Genomic DNA, 25,645 nt, shown 5'->3' with positions numbered 1-25,645 from the left:
TCTCCTAAAGGGAATGCGTGTTTGTGTTGGTCTGTTGTGCTGTCTCACACAGACTAGAGGCTTCCTTTCACCAGCTCAATTTAACAGGTAATGCCTTATTTTTGGTGGAGGAGCTAGCTGAAGGAGTTCCTGATTTTGTTCGCTTGATATTTCTCTCTTTTGTTTAATTTCTCTTTCTTCCTCTTTCCCTTTAGTACAGCATGGCTATTTTTGTCGCTTCAGATGTGTTCCTTACCGTGAACAGATCTAGGATTTAGCCTGGCTATTGCCAACAATAAAAGCAAAGAAACAACCTTCAAGCCTTCAAATAGAGCCCACTTAACCATCATCTCCCTTCACCCCTCTTCAGAGAGTACTGTTGTGTTTTTTTTGCCGTGTGTGTGTGGGGGGGTTGTTGTACCTCCTCTGTGCCTTGTTTCTCCCCACATGATAGGCTTGTGACAAGCAGTACTGATCATTTCCAGTGAGGGATTATAAGAAGAGGAAATTCCTGTGCAGCCCCAACTCCCCAAAGTGGGGAGGAAAAGACAGGAGCGGTACACGCAATCCTATTAGAAACAAGTGAGCCACGGTGAGCTGATTTCTCATCAGCCGTTGAATGTGCTTAGAACCCAAAATGTGGATTTCTTCCCCCTGAAAATTTAGCAGGAAAACCAAACCAAATCCAGCGACAGTGGATTGAATTGAATCTCCAAGGGGTCTAGCTGTCTCAATAGCTTGGGCTTTCCCTCTGACGGCCTTGCTCTAAATCACTGGTTCTGACAGTTGCAGGTACCCATAAGCTAGAGAGTCCTAAATGTGCCCTAGTTGTTTCTTCTGCCTGTGAGAGAACAAGGATTTGCATCTTACTGCAAAGAGCAGAGCAAATTCTAGCCACCTCTGTTTTTGTACAGACGTAAGGACTTGTGATTTATCCTGTCAGGGTCTGGTTATTCCAGCCTCCTGTGGAAGGAGCAGTTGCACGTTCTGCTGTCTGCAAACTGCATCTTACTGCTTGCTGTGCCTTCTGCAGGGATGGGTGAGCACCACATTTTCATTCAGCAAGTGACCACAGCAGTTGCAAGCAGGTGAGAGTAGCCAGTTGTCTTCTTCATCCTTCAGATTGTGATGAAGGGACTTTGTGGGTGAAAGAAAGATGGGCTGCTTCCCAGAGCTGGTTCTCATCATCATCTACCTTTCAGAAACGTTCACCTTCTTGAAATTTTGCCATCTTTTAATCATTCCTTCAGTATATGAGAATGTTTCATTGCTTTCCTTCAGCTTCTTACCAAAATCTCGCCTTTGCCACAAGACTGCATAAGTTGCGTCGAGCCCCCACCTGCCTTGCTGACAGTGTTGTCCCTTGGTAATTCTTTATGCATCTGAATGTGTCATGTCTTTCCAGTGTTAGATTAGAAACTCCTTGGAGTAGTGCCCAAGCATCTGGTAGCTTGGGGTACTGGTACGTGTCTGGTGCTCCCAGATACTAAAATAATACAGGAAATTATTGGTAATGGTTAACTGCATGCTTACCACATGTCCTTCTTTGGAGGAACAGTGATGCAAAAATAGCATCTAATTCTGGTATGTGTAAAGAGAAGTCATCAATTTGAAATATGGCTGATTTGTAAGTATTTGTGTGTATTCCTACCCATGGGTCGTTCTCGCATTTTTATGATTTAACTATCAAATTCCTTTTTTGTCATGTCTCCCTTCTCCCCCAACATTTCCATACCTATTTTAGTGGTGGGTCAAAGCAGTGATCTTTTTTCCTAGATGATGCAGAACCTAAAACTTCTTATGCTTTGGCTTCTTCAGCACTTGAGAAATGTTGTTTGTTGGGGTGGGGAAAAACGTGTTGCCACCTACTAAGAAATGAGATGTGGAATTGGGTGACTGACGATTCTTTTAGAAAAACAGTTGACTCTTACACTGACTGATAACGAAGCTTATCTCTGCACACTTGAGAAGCTGCAGCAGGTCCAGTGACTACTTTTAGCATGCATTTGCATTGGTAAGAGGCTGTTCCATCACTCCACGTAAACAAAACCACCATAACTGGCCAACGCCTCTGGTGAGATGGATGTGTACGCAGCTGCCTTTTGAGTTGATGCCATTCTGCTATGAGTGGGGGTGATGAATGAATGACCGCACAAAGCGCATGCCATACCAGTCTACAGTCACTTTACCACTGTGAATCTTTATCTGGGCAGGGAGTAAGGCCTCTCTGTACAAGAACAGTAACATGGTTAAAGTGCACTGTGTCTTATGCCTGCATTCAAAACCTTCCCCAGCTAGGAGAAATGAGAGGAATGTTGAAAACGTAAAATGAGGCTTCTCTGTGCATCATCTGGGGTAAACTGTGGCAAAAAATGACTTGCCCTCGTGGGATTTTCTAGCATTTTCTAGTTTTTTTTTTTTTTTTTTTTAGTATATGTGCCAAACTTTGGCTGCTCTGACATGGAAGAAGAGAGAGGATCTGTTCCTCTTGCTCAGCAATTTCAGTTAGTGCAATTCAGGTTGTTTGGTTTGCTATCCTAGTGGTGGTATCTAGGACTTGCAGTTCGTAGAGCAAAATCTGAACAGAAGGGATTGATAAGCTAGGAGGATCCAGATCTCAGGGTAGGCCAGCTCTTAGTAACACAGCTGTAATGCCCTCTCTTTCCCTGAAAAACCAGCATGGGCGTTTGCTCCATGCATGAGCAATGTCTAGGGGCATGCTGAAGTAGGGTCCAAAGCAGAATTCTCTCACTTGCCTTTCATTTTAGGCCATTGAGTTCCCTTCTGCTTTGTCCTCACCAGAGTTAGCAGGCTGAGCCGTTACGCTTGGCATGACGTTTGCCAAAACCACCAGACAGAGTTCTTCCTCTCTGGGGATCCAGCTGTCTGGAGAGATGGTCCCTTATGCATCTAAAGAGTGCTTCAGGCCCCAGATTTCAGCGCCTGATGTCCCGCCTGCCAAGCCATGATCTCATACGTGGAGTCAGGACAGTTGAATGGAAAGGTCCACGTGCTGAGGCTTGGGCGGCTTTCGGTCTCGGTACTCCATGTGCTGGGGCGTTCTCCCATCGGGAGCCACAGGTCACATTCCTCTCCAGCTCTCACTCTAAAGCAGGGGGCTTTGGTTGCCAAATAAGTCTTTTCAGACAGGAAGGAATGTTTCGTGGAGGGGATTTACCTGTTAGTGGATTAGGCTATCCCAGAGTCAGTGGCCCTGCCAGCTCTGTAAGAACATGCCCAGTGCGGCCTATTTTGAAAGCTGTTTCTCCTGTGGCCCTTGCACCCAGGCTCTGCATGAGCCTGCTGCTAGCTGGCATTTTGTTCATGTCCCCTACGGGCAGTATCGAGTAGGTAAGCCATGAACAAAGCTGGTCTGGGCTGTTGTTTTCAAGGATATTGTTGCTTCTTTTGGATGCGAGAGAGGAGCCTGACTTGAATAAGACTTTACAGCACTCTGTTGATTTTTAAGTTGTCCCAGGACCTCTGAATGACCAACACTCAATTAACTCTGACCTTTCGTGGTTTCAAAATCTGGATCCAAATGCTGAGGTTTGACTCTCTCTGTCTAAAACCCCTGACCGCAGTTCCTATTTTTAAGCAGAGATGGAGGGCCATGATCTTCTGGAATTCATTAGTTTCCCTGCCGCTCACCCCAGCTCCTTCCCCAATTAACGGAGATGTCGCCGTGTTGGTGCAGTCCCATTGCCAGTCCTGTTCATGGCTGCAGTGATACATCAGGGCCACAGCTTGAGGTATCTGAGCTGCATTCAACCCTCGTTGACTCGTGAAGCAGTTTCTAAGCCCGTGCTGCCCGGTCTTGGCATTTTCTCCCTCTGCCATGGCTCTGCCATGGCTCACCCTTTCTCTTCTGCTCATGTTTTTGTTTTTCTCGAGTGATGTGGTTGACCTCCCATGGGTCGGGGGAGAGCTCAGGCGTTCCTGCAGCTCCTCACTCGGCTCCCCGACTGCCCACACCACTCTTGTTTTTTCCCATGGCAGCCAGGCCACCTGCTGATGTCCAGTTCAGCCTCTCCACCGGCCGGCTGCTCAGCACAAACCCCAGGGGCTTTAGCTCTCCTCGCAAAGCGCTAACTCGATTATTAGACTTTGGCCTAAAGTAAAGGCTCTGGGAGCAGAGCATAGATCACAGCGTTAGTCCACTGAGACGTGCGCTTAGCAGCAGGGGTGTGTTTCCTTCGGGTTTCATATTTAGGTTAGAAATGCTTTCTTTTGGGGGCCAAACTGTCATTCTCAGACACTGTAGTCAGTCTTGCTATCAGCCCCATGAAGACTGCATGTCTAAAGGAAGTGACAGAAATAGATACGTTTGTTTCCAAAACAAAACCCTTTGGTCCAGAGAAAAGATACCTGCCTCTTGGGAAAGACAAGAAGGCTCCCATCTCTCCTATTTGTCTGAGCTCAAGGTCTCTCATCCTTTGTCTTCAACTTGTTTCCCATCGCTTATCGTTTACTAGAAAAACATTCCAGCCTGTGTGCAAAGCTAGACCACCAAAAAAGATGAAGAAGAGATGGATGCACTGCTGCTTCTCTATTTATAGAGAAGAGACGAACCAAAAATGATATGGGAAAATTCAAATCTTTAAATACTCTGGGAGAGATGGATGGAAAAAGGGCTGCTTTCATTGTTCACAGGGTTCGGGAGACTTTCTCACGAACTGCTTGGTGTAACCCACTGGGCAACTCACTTGTATGACATTTCTGTACACAACCCCTTCTTGTTTCTGGAGTAATTCTTCTGCTTCTTGAGGCAAGCAGAGGGGTAGCAGAAGTCGCCCCTCTCAGCAGCTGTACCTTCTTGTCTTAGCATGCTCTTGCCTTCCTCCTTGGTGCTTTCTGTGCTCATCCCCTGGTGTAACTCGTACACTGTTGTCAGCACTTCTGATCATTTCACTTGTATTCGTGTTATTCTGCTCTTCTTTCTCCCTTAGGTCTGAGCATTTTTGTTCAGTCACCAGCCCTTAAACATTTCAAGATATTGCCTAGGTCCTCTGAGAACAGTAGACTGCTCTAAGATGTCTTTTTCTCCTGTCAGGTCAATGAAATCTCTTTCTTAAGTTACTTTCATACTGTTTGTGCTTCCCTCTGTTATTTTCAACCTAGCTCCAGAAACACCACCATCTTCTCTCAGACCCCCTCTGCTGATCAAGTTTCACTAGCCCTCGTGGCTGGAAAACCTGTCTGCTACCAAGGGGACAAGGAGCTGTTCTCAGGTTTGTTTTCTGAAAGGGTGTTTCATAGCATGGCGTTGAAGCAGGAGGAGTGAGGGCAGAGGGTGATGCTGCTTTGAAATTCAGCGAGGAACTTAAGGCACGATACTGAGGGGAGAAACTGTGGTCTCACCAATGCAGAGAGAGGCAGGGCGGGCAGGAGCTGCCTTTTTGTTCTTGTATGTTTTTAAATGCCTCTTCCCTGCACATCTAGAGCAATGTCAACCTCAGCTGCACTTTCTGCCATGAGCTGTGTCACACTGCTCCTTTCGCACTTGAAATCTTCCCTAGCTTTATCTGCAGAGCGTTCCCCTCAGATCACCTCAGCTGTGACAAACAGCCATTTCATAAGGGCCCGAAGACCAGGCCAGCTTGCTGATATTTTATTTACTGAAATAGTGAATGTGATGAAACACTCCAGTGCCTGAGGTGGTTATACTGCCACAGGCCAGATCCTGCCATCATTCCCACCTCCTGCCCCCCTCGTGGACCTGCGATCTCTCTCTTGCCCCCAGCGAGGCTGGGGTGCACAGGCCTCTCTCGTCCCCACATTGCTGTGGCTCTTACTGTGGATTACCTTAAAGGACCAGGCAAATTGCTGGGTAGTCCAATGTGCTGGGGCAGGCTGGTGGTTTGAGCACTGATTCAACTGCTACCACAGTGGAAATAACATGAATCCCATTTGCAGTTCCCAGAGTTCCTCCCTTTCCTTCTCTTCCCCCCTCCCTGTATTTTGCTTCTGTTGATAAGTCTCTAAATGCTGCCTTTAAAAAAACCACTGTCGCCAACCACTGATTGCAGCTTCAGCTCTTCCTTAGCAATACAACGGTGTGGGATTCGGCGCTCAGGGTCTGTCCCAGGGTTGCATCCACTCTCGCTTTCTGCCCAGAGGAACCCCAGGGCATTCTGCTCCATATTATACCCATCACGAGCGGTCCCAGGCTTGAGGACTCCTGTGCAAAGGGAATACGTGACTGTGGCAACAAAACCATCCCAGATAATTTTGATGTTTGAATCAGCAGCTATGCTGATGGTAGGGTAGCTGGGTGCACATGCGCTAAGCCTCTCTGGGAATGCAGCTCTCACCAGCTGTCTTGTAAGGTTAACTGGACCGTCAATCTGCAGGCAAAACAAGAATTTTTGCAGGAGCCTGTTTTAATGCACAGAATTTTTTCAGAACAGCATTTAGGGGCTTCCAGCCTCCCTGATGTTTGTCTGGGAAAGGTGCTCCCAGCGACACACCAGGATTGAGAGAAGATTTAGTGGTGCTGTTGAGTTCTGCCATTTGACCACTTTACGTGGTGGTTGGTCTCCATATGTGTCATGTAAACAGATTGCTCTTGCTGATGTCACTGGTAAGAAGATCTTTATTTTGCAAAGAGCTGTAACGGTTTGATTTCAGGCTTTTAAGTCTTGGTATTTTATACGGTAAGGAAGATTGCTTAATATTTGGATGAAACACTTCCAGAAAATAGCGTGGTCTGGATGTTTTTTTAGCTTGTGTCCAAGGACTATTTCTGACATCTCAGTAAAAGGTATCTTAAAAACAATAAGTCTGTTGTCAGTAGACTGCTTGTCTGTGCAGCGTTCTGCATTCCCACTGAGCATTTTTAGCAGTCCACAAATTGAAAAAGGTTGAAGCCTATTGTTGCAGTCAATTTGGCAAATCATTTCCTTTGAGTTATTACACTGAATAAATATTTTGCTGTTCTGCCAAGAGCTGTTGTTCTGCCAGACATGTCATCATCTACATGAATAATAGATCTGAGCTCCTGATCACTTGTTGTCATGAAAGAACTGGGAGTTTCTTTGAGGCTGGGTGGGTTTGGAGTTCCTTGTCCTAGGATCTAGAACAAGATCTAGTTGTGTTCTAGATCACATTGTGGCAAACTTCTCTTGTATTATGCAACTGAACCTATTCAAGAGTTGTTAATTTTCAGCCAGCAAGAAGGTTGTGAAGTGGGACAGAAATCTGTAAAGCTTTTGTAACAAGTCTTTGAGATTTCACCTCTTCAATTGTGCAATTGAATTCATTCATCCTTGGTCCTGTTTGCGTTTCTGGATATTTGATGCAGCAAGAGTTGCACAGTTCAGTGAGGGAGAGAAGACAAGAGCATAATATCAGTAGCTTTTTGATGAGAAGAGAATCCACTTGCCATGGAGGTAAGCAGGTGAGATGTCACCAGCCTTTGAAGATTGAGAGGAGGCAAATTTTGTTACCGAGAGTAACAGTACATCTTAATTTCCAGAACTATCTGCCACTTTTGCTACACACCCCTATCACGTGAGGGTGTCCACTAAAGCTCTATGAACAGTGCCACTGTGTATTTCCCCCACATAGACCACTTTCTGGATATTATTTTTGCTTGCTTTGTTTAGTAGATGCTATTATGCTACTCAAAGTTATGTTACTGGGACACAGGGCTGGGCAAGCCATTATTCCAGTAGCTTTATTGTTAAAAAAAAAAAAAAAAGTTTATTGTCCATATCATCCAAGGATTATTTTTGTTGATGGTAATTACTGTGAAACTGCTACAAAGGTACCAGACCTTTGTTGCTGAAAAATCCATTTTATCAAAACCAAGATTCTGTACTCATCAATGAAAGCAGACAAGCAGAGCTGTTTGGCTAGATGTTAAAATAGGCTTCTGTGACAGTTTTAAGGACTATAGTATAGATACTGTGAATTGAGACTCATGATTTAGAATAGTGCTTGAACAGAAGTGATGATATGGGATTGGAGAGTTGTTTGCTTAATAAAAATAGGGGAGGGAGTGTATTCTGCATCCATTTTACTGATCCTCTGAGGGCATGGAAAACGTATTTAAATTTTGTCCTTTAAAACAAAATTCTCTCGTATATTTTCACTTGTTTTATTTCCCTCAGCTTAAACACTGAAACAGTTAAATCAATTTAACCTTAATATTCTGGTCTAATGCAAAAATGTGGTGTTTGGGACACCAAACTGTGGAGGAGAAATTAGGAAGTAAAATTAAAACCCTTCAGACTCATGGAAATAAGTCTTACGAAGAACTTTTAGGACCTTTGTGTGACTACCAAAGTGTATTTCTTTATATTAAAAGAGGCATTATAGCGTGGAATACTCTCACAAGGGTAGTAGTGGTAGTAGTCACTTGAAATGTTTCCTCCTAAACAGTTTAATTGCTAAGGACCTTAGTGAAGTTGATGGTCTTTTGTTAACCACAAAACAAGCTTTAGGGCCCAAGAAGACCTCTGGGCCTCTGACTTGTGGTTCCTTTCAGAGATTTTGCTGGAGTGGAGGAGCAAAAAAGATGTGGAATAAATGTCTCTTCAGCGAGCCTCTTGGACTCATCTCCTACTTTGTTTATTTTTTGAGTATTTCTTGTGTCAGAGAAGTTCTCAAGGGAATTCACCATTCAGCAATTTGTACTAAGATTATCATAAATCTAAGCGGGTTTTGCTGCTTTGTCTGCTTTATGGCAAAGCTCACTGGAACTCTAATTCATTTTTTTGTCGTGTGTGACTTCCAATTCCATGAACTAATATTAGTTATACAGTGAGGAGACATCTATATATAACCACATCATTTTGTATGTTTCCATATATACTCATGTTTCTATATATAAGCAAAATGCTTTCATAGGAATATTTCAAAATATTTGTCACATTTTGTCGTGTATTTTATGGTGGGAAAGTGTAATCGGAAAAAATGCATTTAGTTCTTGTGGGACAGTAAGGTAAAATAGCTACTTGTGTGAACGGAGTCTTTTTTTAGATGCAGGCGCTACAGAAATAGCCAAGCGATAGCCGTGCCGTGAACTCCAAATGCATTTCCTTTTCGCTGGGGTCCGCCGGCCTGTTTGCCTAACCCTTGTAAGGACAGCAGCGCGGCGGGCGCTCGCCGGGGCCGGGAGCCCGCGCGGCCTGTGAGGAAAGGGGGGACCTCGGCAGCACCTGCAGCGCCACGGGTCGTGAAGAAATGATGATCTCTTTCCTGTAGGTGGAAATTACAGCGATATTTTGAAGTTTGTTTTTCTTCTGGGGGGCTGGCGTAGGGTCTTCTGATTCTTTAGTTTTGTACGTTTGTTTTGGTTCGTTTTTAAGACTGAGTCTTTGTGAAACAAACCTTGTGACTGCACTCTGTCAGTCATTTTGTTCTTTATTTTTGCCGTACCTGGCCTAGTCTTCCATAACTCTGGAAGTCATGGATTTAGAAAAGTTGGAAATGCTGTGTTTCCGTAAGGTTCATAAAAATGTGGTGTAGGGATAGGAGAGGAAACTTCTCCCGTTGCTCCCTTTGAGGTAAGATGAGGAGAGCTCAGCCCATGATGAAGGCCATGTCACCTGGCCTGTAGCTGCCTTTGTGGAGGGACCCGTCCTAAAGAGGCAGAGGATGCAGGAAGGAGTCAGGATACTGCAGGCCCAAGGAGGGGATGCGGGAGGACGGGTGGGGATGTATTGCTATTGCAGGAAGAAGGTGACAGTATTACAGTGGGAATATGAAAAGTTAGACCCATGTCTTTCAAAAAAAAAAAAAAAAAAAAAAGCTCTAAATTTTAGCTTTTCCATCTGTCGTGCCCCAGTACTTGGCTCGTCTTCTGTGAGGCACATACAGCAACACACATCCGTTCTGCTATTGTTAATATGCTAGATAAATACTGTTGTTTATACTGTAGATTTAAGGGCAAGTCCTTGGAGTATAGTAGACTGGTTTTCTGGTTGGGGTTTATGTTGATGTTTTTGTATGGGCATACCCAAAATGTTTGGATTTACAAGCGGTCATGGAAAATAGCAGTGAAGTGTGTGTATGTATGTTGCGTGACCTAATTGCCCATATCTCTTCTAGCAGAAGTTAGAGCTGCTTTACTTCAGTGTTTATTGGGATGTAGAAGAATTCAGCCTAATCCTAGCCAAAAACAAACAAATCCAAGGCAGAAGTCACGACAACAGGACACCATTGCTCTGAGGCCCTTTCCATGGTCAGAACATTTTAGGGATGTGGGGATGCTGGTATTGCATGCTTCTGGGTGCTCATAGCATGGGCACAGATTTGTGGGCAAAGCTGTATGGGCTGATTGAGTTTCAATCCCCCCTCTGCCCAAGGAAGCAAGAGAACTGTAAAGCATAAGTCTGTTAACCAATCTGACCTGTGCCAGTGGCTTCAACCGTGATAACTGAGGTTGTTTCCCCAGCTAGTGGAGTTGTGCTTTACTGTAGCTCTCATCAGAGCTCTGTAAAAGGAGCTGGGTGCATCAGGTCAGTGTTTCCCAGCTGAGACCCTAGGATCATGGACTTAGCTGTAGCTTGTTCTGGAGTAAAATTGTCAAAATAAATGAAGTCCTAGAAATGAGTGATATTAAAGCTAAATGCTTAGGTGATTTGGGACCAAATATGTTCAGATTCGTTTTGGATGGGAATAAAATAATGATGTAGACCTCTGCAGAATACCAAAGAAAACATAGGATTAGTTGCACTGCCACTTCCCTAAGCTAATCAGGCAGATCATGAAAGAAATACCATCCTGGCAGTATTCCTGTTACGTCACTAGAACATCATCCTGCCACAGAAAACAAAATAGGTCATCATGTCTCTTCACTTTATGTTAAATGTTAGACAAGAATTTGAACGATGCTGTAATGGAGGTGTGAACTGCATGTTATCCCCTGTCATCCACACCCAGCATTTGGAAAGTGGTTGAGCTATCCTGATTTATGTGCCATCTTTGAAGTCATTTTGGCCTGAATTTTAAAATAAAACAACGAACAGCCTTCCCACTAATTCTTTTTATTGTCTTCTTGCTTTCTCAAATGTCATGCTTACTGTCTCTGTCATTAGGCTAGGAAAATTGTGATAAATATTGTAGCAAAATATTTCAGTAGAATTTGGACACAGGTTCACCTGGAATGTATCTAAGAGTTGCTTAAAAGAATTGTAAAGTAAATGTACAAAAGACAGCTACTGTTGGTTGCTAATTATAGATTGTTGTCGCTGTTCCAGATCGATTTTCTTCACTATTTAGGTACATCCTGTTGAACCTTAATTTTTTGGAATAAAGGAGCTCTTCATCACAGCAAAACAAGTTGTGGCAGGTTCACAAGTTCACCACCTGCTGCTCTGGACTCCTCTTCTCCTCTTCATTTTGATTCCAGCATCTTGTTGCCCAAGGGACAGGCTACCTCTTCACCTTATCTCCAGTTCTCTCCAGTGGCTGTTGCTCAAGGGGCAAGGCTTTGCTGTCTTGTCTGTGAGGTTTTCTTCCTACTTAAGAGCTCTGGGAAAACTCAACCTACCAAAGGCTGGCCCACAAAAATACTAATTACTTCATTGTTCACAAATGCAAACTTAAAAAAATTGCTTTATAAATTCAATAATTAGAAATATTCATAGTGTAATTGCCACAGACTGATCTTTGAGGTCTCTCTTTTCCTGTATCTAAAATCTGACCCAGTAATACCATTTTTGAAACAAATAACATTGCCATATCTTGATGGAAAGATGGTGTATTACTAGTTCATTTGAAAATCCTCTACCTAGGAACAAAGCCAGTTATTCTACATTTGTTCTTCAAAAATATTAATAATGCATTTAAACATACCATCAGTATTGTCACTCTTTCAAACAAGGTGGTTTGCTGGAATCTTTCTTTTTCCTGGAGAGAGTGAGTCAGCAGTTGAACTACACATCCTACTTCATTTGGCTACTTTACATGATAGACTTTTGAAATAATACGTCATCAAGATAAAATATATTTAATTCTTAGCAAAATTCAAAATCAGTTTCCCCTCCCTCTGTACATTGCTGTCGATGCCCAGCTCTGAAATGACAGGTGCTCTTATTCTGTCTGTTTGCTGTGGTGTCAGACAGCTTCAGCATGTCTTTGGGTGCTTTAACTGATTTCTTTTCCCAGTGTCTGTAACTGTTGATCTATACAAGCTGCCAATAAGGAGGCGTGGATCCAGGAGTCAGCAGTGCTCTGCTCCATGCTGTTAGTTAAAATTGCACCAAAGCCAAATAAAGATGCTGTTGGTGGGTTCAGGAGGTTGGGGTTGGAAATGTTCTCTCAGTTGAGGTTCTCTGAGGCTTTGGGTCTGTCTTGACACTTGGCTATGCTTAGATGTGCAAAGTCTTTAAAAAAACCTAACAGCCGCTTTTCAGCCAGAAGACATTCCACCCATCTCACAGCATGAGACCTCGTTCTGCCCAGCCTTTCTTGCGTCGTTTCATCTCGTGGTATCTGAACCTGGATCTGACCCAAACAGAAATCTTGTGGGAGCTTTTGTTTCTTGTGCCTTCAGGTTGCTGGCGTACCCCTCATTTTCTGCTGTGAAGCAATTCGAAATCTTTCTTTAATGGCGGTTGCCACAGCACAGTAGGTGGACTCAAGGCGTCCTGCGTTAAATTTCAGAGAAATAAATGTGCAGTGTCAGAGAGCAGGAGCTCACGTGGCCCTGGTTTTGCACCCGTGCGAAGTCAAGGTCACTGCCGCCGGTTGTGTTTACAGGCATGTTTATGCCGCAGCTTCGCTCACCGTGAAAGCACAGGCACGTACGTGGTTCTGAGGTTGTGTGAATCCCGCTGGGCAATGATGCTGTCACCGATTCAGAAAGTTAACAGGGTAGCTTATCGTTAAGCTTCCTCTGGCTGATGCCTCAATATAAATTAGAAAGCCCTGCACTGAGCTTGAAAAATCTGACAGTGCCATCGACCAGATGGGGTTTCGAGCTGCTGGAATTGCAAACTGCATGTGGTATAAATGGCCTAAAGTAAAACAGGTCATTAAAATAGAATATTAATGATTAAGTCGTTGGTAACCCAAGAACCCGTTTTAATTTATGTCCTAAATAGTGAGCTAAAAGTAAACCACAGAAGCTGATGATGGTAATAAATATATATAAATATATCCAGCCTCTGGTTCCTACCATGACCCACAGTCCCAAGATGCTGCTCTTCCTTGTCGGCTCATACGCTTTGCTCTCAGCACTGTTTGGGTCCTTATGTAAGCACGCTGGCCTCAGCTAACCTCCTCCTAATGTCCAAGCATGTTTCTGTTGTGCCTTCTAGTACTTTACCTTTGCAGGATTTAAAATCCCATGGTGTAGATGCCAAAATCCCAAATTAAGCTTTGTTTGTTCTAGGAATCGAGGGAGGCAGGATTAGAGGGAGGATTTTTGTACTAGGATTTTTGGCTGGGATGATACAGAACAGGCTATTGTTTCTGTTGGTGTCATGTTTTGGTTACCTGAACATTCGAGTTCATCGCCGCTCTGGGCCAACGGCTATTTTTGTTGCACATAAAACATCTCTTGACATTCTTGTTTTTATTCCATGGATTAAAGGTTGGTTAGCAGAAGCAGCCTGTTGAACAGGTTGGAGTGATGGAGGACACTAACAAGGCGACAATTTCTTTCCTGCGCCCTCGCCAAGGGTGATCCCAGGGCTCAACAAGTTGTCCCCCCTCGGGTAGGGGACAGTTGGGAAGGCAGGGTGGGCTCGTAGCCACAACGCAAAGCTCCAGAGGGAGACACTGGACAGACCATAGCAGATATTGGTTTTTGCTGTGGAGTCCCAGCCTGAAGTATGTATCTCCCAGAGAAGATCTGCCCAGACCCAGCAGCAGGCCAGCACCCAGGCCCCACCGCGGCCAGAGTCGAGGACCCCTCCTCTCCACCTGCTCTCTGCTGGACTCAGTTCTCAGGAGGACCTGCAGCTCTGAATTGAGCAAACCCAAGGTTTTGCGCTCCCTCTGCTGGCTGCATTTTTGCTGGCTGGTGCCCGCTCTTCAGCCATGAAGGAATGCTGAAATTGGTGGGGACAATCTTGAACGAACAGGGAAGCAATAAAATTAGCACGGATCTTTTTCATGGGTCCTTGAACACTAAGAAAAATCCTTGTTCGCCATGCTGTGAAGATGCAAGTCAGTAAAGAGATGCATTTCGTACGCTTCTTTCCGAAAGGTCATTACTTGCCTTGGGAAGTGGAAGCATGGGGGCAATCACATCAGTATGTCACACTTCAGTATCTTCTGAATCTATTGTGGCAGACTTGAACCATGACCAAGAATGACTCAAGTGTTCTGTTTGCTTGCCTTACGTTTTATCTGCATTATTTTTCTTCTGCGTTAGCCCAAATAGAGATAGATAGGTCTCTCTTCAGACTCAATATATTCCCTTCTCAGTGTTGCCACCTCTTTTCTCAACATTGTTTGCTGCACTCCCTTGGAATGCTGCACTCCATTGACTTGTTTTTTAAACTTCCAGCCTGTTTCTCTTCTCAGCCCACCTGTGTCCTGATACTACCCTCTCTGCTAAGAACCTCAGAAGGATGTCAAAAAGGCTTTGTTTTGAGAGAGTTTCCTCTCTCAACCCTTATGCTTTCAATCTCTTCCTTTCCCACTTAAGGTCTAGCAGATACTTCTGTAGGGCATTAGCTTCCAGTGTTAGGAGGCAACTTGTATTTGTCCATTTGCTGGACTGAAATCAGGTGTTATTGCCAATCCCAGCCATATTCAGCCAAAATTCCCTGCTGGATGAGGACTGCATGACTGGGAAGCACTGGCACGCTGTCCTTGACCAGGGGATCAGTACTCATGTTCAGGGTGCTTGAAACTATTCCTCTTCACACTTTAGTTTCAGTCTTGCTGCCTGCCTGTGCCTGGTAATAGTTTCCCCTAAACGTCCTCACTTCTCTAGATTCTTCCCTAAGATTTCCACTTCGATAGCAGAGCCCTGAATTTAAATGACTTTTCTCCTTACTCTCAAGTTATTTCTGGTTGCATGCTGATTTCTTTTACTCATGGACCTATGGTTAGTAGGTGACTTCTCTGCTTCTAATCCGAGTTTATTGCCTGGTGCATTTGAGTTGCATTTAAAGCTGCAACAGGTAGCAGCTTTCTAGAGCCATGCTTTTCCTGTAAAAGCTGCCAAGTAAATCAAGTTGGGCAATGCACTTCTCACTGAGGTCTGACCAAAACAAATTGAGGGGTAGGCAGCAGCACTTGAGTTAGCGTATACTGGGTGATAGGCTGCTAGAGATGGAAAATGTTAGCTCATCTCCTCTTCCATCTGCCACGGGGCAGCGAATTACCGAGTCCTTTCTAGGAGCATTGTCCAGTCTAGTTTTCAGAGTTGCAAGTAACCGAGCTTCTGCTGTTTCCCTTGGGAAAGTGTTCTTTACAAATACAATTCACTGTCAGGAAGTCATTCTGAAACTCTCCTTAATTTTGCCTTTTTTTTGGTGTCCTCCCACTAAAATGGGCATTCAGGCTTTTAACACAAAGAATCCATTTAAAGTGCTACTTTTTGATTTTCCTGTGAAGGCTTCTGTGGTTTCTAGTTAATGTTTGTGTGAGACTGTAAGCTCTCCAGTTTAAAGGCGAAGAATCACCATATTCCCTGTGGTACCGCTAGTACTTTCACTCATTTCCTGGAGGGTCTGGATGAGTTTCATGTGGCTACATTAAATGAATGTTAGTTACTGGCTTCCCTTCCCAAATGTATATTAAAAAAATGTGTTTTGTTGCTGAAAAAGGCTGGATCTGAAAAGCCCATTTTAAATCTAGATTATGTTTGTGCAGAAGTTTTGTTTTTCTCCTGACTCTGCGTTGCGAACCTAAAGACAATGTGCACCGGGACGTAAAAGAGGACGGGGGGGGGAAAGCAGCAATCCCGTTTCCCTGTTGAAAATAATCAAAGTGCAAAAGCAAACAGCATGAATGCAAATTTCAGCTAATAGAAAAGAGATTTAATGCCCTTGAACTGTGCTGCAGAAAAGAGATTTAGGAGAACACTTGTTACTTGGGTATAATTGCTTGCAAGCCAATGCTATTCTAGAGGGAGTTGTTTTTAATGGTTAAATTATACAACACATTTTAAAATTGATTGTTTTGCATAATGTGTTGTTGAACCTGTGAATCTCACCGACAGACCACATTGTTTACCTTTGTTGAAATCAGTTGAAAGCAAGACAGTTGCATGAGAATAAACTGTGAGGTTTTTTAGAAGCACAGATTGTTAGTTAGCAAATTCAAGGGCAACTAAACACCTCCTGGGACTTTTTTCTCCTTGTAATTGCAGATGTATTACAGAAGTTATAGCTTAATGTTCCAGAGGACTCACCAACAACAAATGGACTCAGATTACAGCTTTTAACACAAATTTACTAGTCTGATACTAGCTTTACCACAACAGGACTTGCAGGAATCTTCTGTTTTATAAAGACCTACCATAGGTTAGAGAGATTACTCTTTCAATTTAAAGCTATGGCAGCAGTATTAAATTTCTGCAGCATAGTCTGGCTAGTAGCGTCATTTTCCTATTACTTGTATCACATACAAGACCATATTGTATCATTCCAGATCAGTAAAGCATACTTGCTGTCTTTACATATCACCCTTATGTATGGAAGATTTGGTGTCATTTGGGTTCCTAAGCAGAAATACAGGAATTAAAAGTCAGAAATGAATCAAGCTGAGATTTCAATTATGCCTACCTTCAGCGTATGTCTCTTAGGATCACAGGATAATTTAGGAAAGGTCTTCTGGACGTCATCTGGTACAATCCCCTGTTTAGAGCAGGCCATTTTTGAAGTTGGATCAGGTCACTGAGTTTTGAATTCCTCCAAAGACAGAGATCTCACAGTGCCTCTGGGCCTCTGTTTGACCATCCTCATAGTGAACAATGAGTTTCCGTTTTTGCAACGTGTCCATTGTCTCTTGTCCCATTGGTATCTAGCTCCAAGAATAATCTAGTTTTGTCTTTTCTGTAGTGTACTGTGAAGTATGTGAAGACTTTTAAGATCCCCCTTTTAGCGTTCTCTTTGCAAGATGAAACCAGCACAGCTCTCCTTGCCCTTCCTTGTGCACTGTGTGCCCCAGCCCCTGACCAGCTCGGTGTCCATCCACTGGAATTGCTTCCATTTGCCAAAGTCTTTTCTGTACTGGAAAGTACCAAACAGGATCCAGTAATCCAGGTATGGTCTCACAAATGCCAAATAGAAAGGAATAATCCCTTCCCTTGACCTGCTAGCCAGAAGTGTGCTTACACGGGCATTATGCATCCGGCTTTGGTTGGTTTTGGTGTCGTGCAGCTTGTCCATGACACCACTGAGTCCTTTTCTGCAGACCCATCCAGTCAGTTTCCAGTGCCACTTAAGACTTGTTTTGTCCCAGGCTCATAACTTTGCATTTCCATGTGTTAAACTTCAGAGGTTTCCTGTCAGAGCATTTCTTCAGCTTGTGTGTCCATGGGGAAGTGGTACATACAGCTCTATTCATACGGCAAAACTCTTCATGTTCCAGCATGAACAATATTCTTAAGGTCCTTTCTTTAAACATATAAATACCTCAGCATCACAGAATCTTTTTCTTTTCTTTTTTTTTTCTTCCTATTTCTCTTTCAAGGAATGGTCAAGGTATTGTGAGAGGATCATTTTTTCAAGCATTTCTTCCCGTGGTGGTCTGTGTGGCCAGTCAGTCACATAGACTCCCTTGAGCTCATGCTAGGTTCACTGACCCATGCAGATTCTACTAAGCATCTTCATGCTTCTTGATTAGCTTAATAAATTAATCAGAAGTTATGGTAAAGAGCAAAATCCAAGTTGAGTGGTAAGATTTTGAGCAACGGGATAAGAATGCATTTGCTTTTAACAAAACTCCTTGGTGTTGTAGTTACCCATGAAGGTAACTGAGAGATGAGCATTTGTCACCATTTATATCTGGCACTGTGCACGTGTACAAGCTCCATAAGCTCTTGCTTACGTTACCAGCTGCTGTGGTAGGTGGGGGAAGCTGAGGCTGAAGCAAATGCTGCCTGCCTGTGGCCACAGAGGAGTTCTGGGTCAGAGCATTGCCTGCAGTTGTCTCCTTGTGCTGCTTGTTACGTGTCACTTGGGTCATTTCTGCCTTTTTCATCGGAGCTGGCAGTGCTGCACAGCTGCCTGCCTGCTGACTCCCACTATATCAACACTTAAAATGAGTGGTTAAAGAAAGATTAATGTCACAGATACAGTGTGATTAGAGACTGTGGCCAGAAAATCAGTGAAGTATAGAAAATAATTGTTTATTTTCCATGCACGCTTGCTCTCTCTGTTTAATACGGTCTGTGCTTAAAGCCCTATTAATAATATAGACAGTCCAGGTTTCCTTACCTGGATGTATACTTTGCTCAGCTCCTTGTTGGATATGTATCAGAAGTCCTTAGCAGTGGAAAATACAGCTGAAACCTTGCTTTTTCAATTGAATAAAATGGTATGACAAATACCAGTGGCCTAATACAGTCTCTGAATAAAGCTGTAGCCAATTTCTATTTAAAATACTCAGAGGAGTCATTATTTTACTCACAGACCACTTTTAAAGTTGGGCACATGCTGAGTTGTGCTTTTTAAATGATTTTTAAAGAAGTCTTTGCGCTCCTTTGGCTTTTCCTTGAGCCTTTTCCACCTTGATTGCTCCCATACTTGCAGGGTATTTTGCAGTCAGCCACACAGCAACCTGAAGCTGGATAGTAGCCAGTATGGGAATGCATCTTCCTGCCACCTCTATCACCAGCACCAGCTTATTCCACTCTCTGATTATTTCTGGCAAATATCTGGATCAAAATTAACTTACAGAGACCCAAGAAATGTAATTTTCAGGTCTGGTCTGCTTCATCAAGTGACTGCAGGGGTACTGGAGCAAATGCAGAGAGAGTTTGAGAACAAAAGGTAGCCCAGTTAGATTGGTTGAAATTCATCTGACCCCGGCAAAGTGATGAATTCTTGAGAGTCAGAAAGAGGAAAACTTGATAGTCAAGAGGGAAAGAAGGTTAGCATCAATCTGCATTTGGATAAGTTATGTATTTTTGACAGATAAACTCTGCAGAATATATTTTTAATAGTGAGGATCTAGCTGAAGATCAATGCTACGCACCAGAGATTTCATTGACTTCTGAAACTATTAAAAGTTTCAGTCATAGAATCATAGAATGGTTTGGGTTGGAAGGGACCTTAAAGATCCTCTAATTCCGACCCTCCTGCCTTGGGCAGGGACACCGTCCACTAGAGCAGGTTGCATACTTTGGGTGATAAATCAAAAACAAAAGTCAGAGATTATGGCAGAGCCAGAAAAAAAAAACATTTCTAGCCTTCTTTTTCATTTCAGTACCTTCCCCCTCCTGTTGCTGTAAATTTACCCCATTGCTTGTAGGTGTGTCCAGGACTCCACTATTAGTAAGACTTCTTCTCAAAATGTAAAATTTTATGAACTACATTCAGGTTTATCCCAGGAAGTACAGAAGTGGAAGAAAAGGCTGTAATTTGGTGATTTTGATCAAAGCTGAAACACTGAGTTAATAGCGTTGTTTTGTTGTTCGAGGAAGGCTTCTTTTTTATTTTATCCACTCAAATGGATTTGAGCACTCTTACCGCTCACTGATGGAGGAGAACGGTGAACAGCACCTGAATGAGCGGGTGCAAATGAGCTGTTCTGGTCTGTGATGGATATAGTTCTTGAAGGAGTTGTATCTTTTGGCTTGAAAGCAAATGTGCTGATACCTGAGCAGGCACTGGGAAACAAATTACAATCTTCTGTTTTGTCCATGTTGGCATTTCTGTTCCACACTTCTTGAACATCATGAGATTGAACAGATATAATTGGAGTAATATATTACAGGGGAAGAGCAACGATAATAATACGTAAATCTTTCATCCTTTTATGAAGTCACTTTTATTTAATGCTGTTCATTGAGCAGTAAAAAGAGCTGGAAGTCTTACAAGGAATGCAAAGAAATAAAAACTGGCACAGCGAAAGACTTTCAGTACAATACGATTGTTGATCCTTTAAAATCACAAATCATCTTTCTATTAATTCACTGTAGAATAAGGTCTCTTCAAGATAAGACTCAGCAGTGCTGTGGAGTTGGTATTTAAAGTATGTCCATCTGCATCTAAACGAGTAGCTCCAAGACAATCAGATTATGCAGTAGTTACTTTGGTGAGAATATCGCCTAAGTGGAATGGAAACTTCATTTTGAGTCTAATATTAGACCCTGCTTTGGAAAATTCCTTTTAAATGATCACAAGCTGGGAATAGCAAAAGAATTTAACTTTCGACAGACAGCATTCACCAAGAATTTGTTTTTAACTGCTTATGTTGGGTCCCTGGGAAAGCAGATGTGAAAAACTTACCAAAGTGAATTGACTTGACCTGATGCAATGTTTATATCAGTAGTTGATAAGTTTTCCTCCCTCGTCTAATTTGTTCAGGATATTTTCATTCTTCAAGCATGAGTAAGTCTGGCTTGGAATAGTTTGAATGCTTGTTAGTCTAATAATCTGAATCTTAAAACATGCAGACATTATTGCCTATAAAGGGGTCTAAGCAAAGTTGAACTATTTTGGTTGTCTTCCCCAGATGGGGATAAGTATCAGTTTTGAGATCAACAAAGAAGAATGTGAGACAATGTCGCTTATTTCTCAACAGCTCACAAAGCACCTTGAGATCTGTGTATTTGTGCTTCAAAATGCTACATGCATTTGGGGAACCCTTTGAATGCAGAGATCAAGGTGCCGTTTTGGGCACCTTTACAAAGGACCGACTTTCAGTGGCAGCTAGGGATACTGGCAACCCCAGGGTCAATGCGAATTCGAAGGGTGATGGTACTTGATTATCCCCGTGGCAGAAAGGACTTCAGGAGTTAGGAAATGCACTGTGAATGATGCACAGCTTAGGGATCTTGAGAGGCACCAGTATATCTTATCTTAGCTTTTCTCTTTGTTAATCAGACCCTGACACTTTGGATATTTTAATTAATCCATTCATTCCTAAATAAGTCCCCTACTGCCTGGAGCATGTCTAAATAAATTATTTTTTGCAGGGGGGAGGAAGAAAAGAGGAATTTATGGGTTGGGCTGAGCTCTTCTCCCCAGCTCTACCCTGTCCACATGCTTCTGTGATGTGGCCATTGTTGCTGTTGTTTGTAAGCTTGAGGAGCATCCATGGGAGCTCCCTGCAAAGGAGGATTCCAGCCAGACCTTCCTCTGCCAGTGCAGGACAAAAGAAGAGAAAAAGCCATCAACAAAATAGTATAATGAATGCAAATCCAGGGCGATGGTTTCACTGGGGAAAGAAATTAGTAAGAGAACACTGATATTTTTGACTGTTCTTTAGTGTGCTAGGTGGATTTATGTGATCCAGGAACATATTTCTTAGAGGGAAATCAGATCATGATTTTAAGGGTCTCTTAAATTTTTTAGCTTTTTTATGAAGTGCGACACCAGCCTTTCTGTCTTTTTATTTATACCTGTTGTATGTAATTCTGCTGTAATTTCTGATCTTTAAGGAATTTCTAAATGTCTAAATTGCTGATCTGTCTCCTTGCAGGCAAGTCTCACCTGGCTATAGTACAAAGAGTAAACAATGAAGGAGAAGGGGATCCTTTTTATGAAGTCCTGGGAATTGTCACTTTAGAAGATGTGATTGAAGAGATCATCAAGTCTGAGATTCTGGATGAAACAGACCTATACAGTGAGTAGAAATGTTTATTTTTTAATTTTTACAGAGGAGAGGGAAGACACCATCCAGCAGCAGCTGTGTCTTATAGCTTTGTTGATGCGATGTAAGATGTTGTAGAAATGTAAGTTGCTGATTTAATATATCAGTGGACAAATAACCTGCAAATCCCTTAGATAGTCAAAGTGATTTTTGTTTTCACAGCATGGGCACCTCACCCCTTTAAGCTGTATTAGTTCAGAAATAGGACAGCTTTCTTTATTTGAGCATTCCATCTAGAAGATTTCCATGTGCAACATCCTGGTCTCTCCTGTTAGCTGTTCTCCACCACAGTGGCCTAGTTTAAACCTCTTTGTTCCAGCACTTGTGACCTCCCACATTTTCCCCCAACCTCTCTCCACCTCAAGGGCCTGTAGTCTATGTACTCACTGCATTTTAGAAAGAAAGCAGGCAGATAACCATACCTCAGGGAAGAGGAATGGAATCTCTTTATAAAGTCAATCTCTGTCACTCGTTCAGAGGGATCCTAAGAATGGAAAAGCTTCTTCAGGGCTAAAAATCAGCAAGTCCTAAATGACTTCTTTTTTTTAATCACACGGTACAGCTCCTTCCTTCCTTAGTGTTAACATAAGTTAAGGGAAACGATGGTACAGGTTGAGCACTACCTGGGACTTTTTTTTCCCTCACTTCAGTTTTTCTGGTCTTTGACCAGTTACCTAAACTGTCTTTGCTTCTGTTCCCATCTGCACAATCTGGCCTGTGCACATTGAACTTCCTTTCTGTCATTCTTCATCTGTCTTATCTGTACTTCGATCGCTTGCTGGCAGATGCTATTTTTTACTTCGTGTTCAAGCGTAGCAGAAGGATGTCTCTAGATTCTATTGTGATAGAAATAATAGGAATGGTCATTTTAAATATCTTTCACACTGTTCAGCTGACCTTTGCTTTCTTTTTCTTTTCTCATGAAAGGGCTCTGAATGTTTCTACAGCATCTTTTTCAGGCCAATGCAAGCAGTCTTCTATCTTCCTTCCAAGCCAAAAGCCAAATGAGCACTTTGCACTGTAGGATAGACATACTTCTGCTTTTCCTAATAGATTGGTTTTGCCTGAACTACTTTCCGTAGCTGCTCAGTATTTTATCGGAATTTATGTGCCCAAAGGTTCGTGTAAATCACAGTTTTGTTTTACACTGCACTAAATGGTCTAATTACTATGCAAATCACAGAAGTCCAGTTAGCATTGATCTTCTTCATACTGCCACAACTTAATTGCTGGGCTAATCAGTTACAACATAATGCTTTTACAGGGTGAATTCAGACTTCCTTTTGTAATCTAAAATAGTGGTGTGGTTTTTATTCTTGTTTGTTAAGAGGAACTGTATAGATCATGCTGTGTTGTTCTTCGGGAACAGAAAAAAAGCGTTGGCCATTAATAGCATGTTGGAGGGCAAGGAAATGATAATTTAATTTTACTATCTGGAGACTTCCTAGATTAACAAAATAGAGCTGGTTCATTGGAAACTGTCCTTCCTGGGAAGGTTTTAGTATAGAAAATCCCTAGTTCAGAATAGGAGGGAAACTTAACTTCCTAGGCTTCCTGGAGGATGCAGGAAATTTTGAGGGGTGGCTCCTGCTGTGTACCATTAAGATGACCTTCTGGTTTCATTATGAAGCACTGGAATTCATTCTGCTATTTAGATCAAAGGAAACTGGGACAGTAAGGGAGAGAACAGAAATGCAGAGAAGCTAGGAGAAAATGTGATATCGGTTTTGGATTTGAGCAGATTGGTATGCTGCAGCCACTTCCAATTGGTATAGTGATTGGAACATGCTTTTGGCTTGCTGAAGGTAGCTTATTGCCCATGATATGTTAAGGTAGCTTCTTTTTGATGTTGATATCAGTGTGTCAGTGCTAGTAACCCCCTCTAGTATCTGAGGTCTCTGGTGCTGTTCATTGTAAGACCAAGACAGCTCGCTCAGAACTTAAAACCTTAGGATTTGCTCTATGCTAAAAAGTAAGGTTTACCTAAAAGTAGACGTTATGACAAGTTTTGGCAGTGTTATTATGCCTTTGTTCTGAAGTTTTAAGCATGTTTTGTTGTGCTTTGATGGAAACTGGAGATGTGATGAAATGGCTGACCTTGGTGTTGGAGCTGTGCCTTTCTGCTGTTTCTGTGAAAATGCATTTCAACTGTGTTAGGGTAGAAGCAATTGTAAATTTACAGTTTTTGCTAAAAGCTGCTGAAGCTCTGCAGCTGAATTTCTCAAGGGCTGTGTACCCTGTAGACACATGGCATTACTTCACATTGCTCTAGTCTGCTATGCCTTATGGCGTGCAGAGATGTTGGGATCAAGAGAAAATGTTAAATATATTTGATCTATCAACACCTGCTTGGGTTGAGTGCTTTAGAGTGTGTGACTCTGTGGTGGGGATGCTGATGGGGTGCAGAGAAGGGGTTTCAGTTATGATACAGGTGGGCTCTGGAAATATCTCAACCAGTGTCACAGATAAGAGCTGTCAGCATGTTTTGCTCTTAGTACTGGAAAGTTGGAGCATTTGATGCACTACAGGAACATGTGCTGCGCTCCTGTGGCCCCAGCTATCGTAGGGGCGCATTTCCCAAGCTTCTCACAGGCTGAGAGGACCCTATCTAAAATCCAGGGCTTTTCTACAAATGAGTTAGCCTTGGCCAGTCACTTCCCTGAGGGGAAGACCACATCTTACCCTAACATTCCCATTTCCAAACAGCTCTCAAAACAGGTATGTTAAATATACGTGCTAGTAAACCCTGTATCTCTCTCCCGTGTAAACCACAGAGCTACAGGACTAAAAAACTGTTTGCCCTCTTAAGTATTTCCACTGTCATCCAGTGAAACCGTAGCAACACAGAAGGTTATGCAACCCTGATTTGCCTGGCAGGACCTGCAGATATTGGCAGTGTCCTGCGCCAGGAGAGCAGAGCTTTCTGCAGCTGGAATCTAATCTTTCGACACACCCAAGCTGTTACCACCTTCCAGAAAGTGGTGCTTTTATGCTGTTGGCCGTAAGGCTTGTGGACTTGCTAACCTGTGGTCTAGCACTGGTAGGCTGCAGGAGCAGCATCCTTACAAGAAGCTACTTTAGGTTGTTTTAGAGCTTCAGGTTTAGTCATGCTGGGTTTCTGACGGTTGCCAAAACATGCATGAGACACCGGGCAACCTAGTTTTCCCAGCTCAAGACCAAAAGAACTAGCAAAACTAGCTTAGATAATTCCTAAGCCTGTCTTTTAAAATTAAACAAACCCACAGGCTTAGCACTGTGCAGCATGTGGGGCACAGGCTGTCAGCCTGGGTGTGTGCATCACCTGGGGGAGGAGGGAGAAGGGGACTTGGGGGGTGCTGAGCAGGGCTCTGGCATCCACCTCCCACTGCCTTGGGCCAGGCATCCCACTGCTGACTGTGGGCACATGGTCAGTGAGTCTGGGCCTCTGGGATTTGTACTGTTCCTGGAGTACCGGAGAGCTGCAAATATCAAGCAGTTGCTTGTCCCTGTCCTTGCTGTTTGGTTATTGTACAGTCCTTATGTGCCAACAGAACCACGCGTCCATTTGAAGATAGATTTTTGTCCTCATTCTCTTGTCTGGAGCTCACTGCAGATGTCTACGCTGGTTAATACAGATCCTAAAGAGAAAAGGACAAAAAGGAGCACAAAAAGACAGGAATAACTCTTCCCTGCAAGTTGTCCAGGTGCATTTGCAGTGCCCGTCAGCTTACTGCCTTCCTGCCCGGCTGAACGGGTGATCTGAGGTTTGAACTCCCTGTTCTGTAGCTGTCTTCCATACTGGGCTGGCTCCTTCAAAGAAATAAATGCAATTGTTGTCCTGCATCAGGCCTGAAGTTTAGGAATATGGCAAGAGGGATGACAACATTGCTTGCATTTGGACCTATCCTCTTCTTGAGTTCTCTCCTGCAGCCCAGGAACTCACAGTCAGCCT

At 43.1% G+C, this 25,645-nt stretch overlaps 1 protein-coding gene across 1 annotated transcript in view; it reads left to right on the top strand.

The window, feature by feature from the left end:
• CNNM2 (cyclin and CBS domain divalent metal cation transport mediator 2) overlaps positions 1–25,645 on the top strand; it is a 113,410-nt gene that overhangs the window by 70,828 nt on the left and 16,937 nt on the right. The window contains 1 exon segment of the mRNA XM_035547588.2: positions 21,544–21,687. Coding sequence (XP_035403481.1) covers positions 21,544–21,687 — 144 coding nt within the window.

This window comes from Cygnus atratus, chromosome 7 (assembly GCF_013377495.2).
Source record: "Cygnus atratus isolate AKBS03 ecotype Queensland, Australia chromosome 7, CAtr_DNAZoo_HiC_assembly, whole genome shotgun sequence".
Classification (NCBI taxonomy): Eukaryota; Metazoa; Chordata; class Aves; order Anseriformes; family Anatidae; genus Cygnus; species Cygnus atratus.
This window is presented reverse-complemented; position numbering and strand designations above follow the sequence as displayed.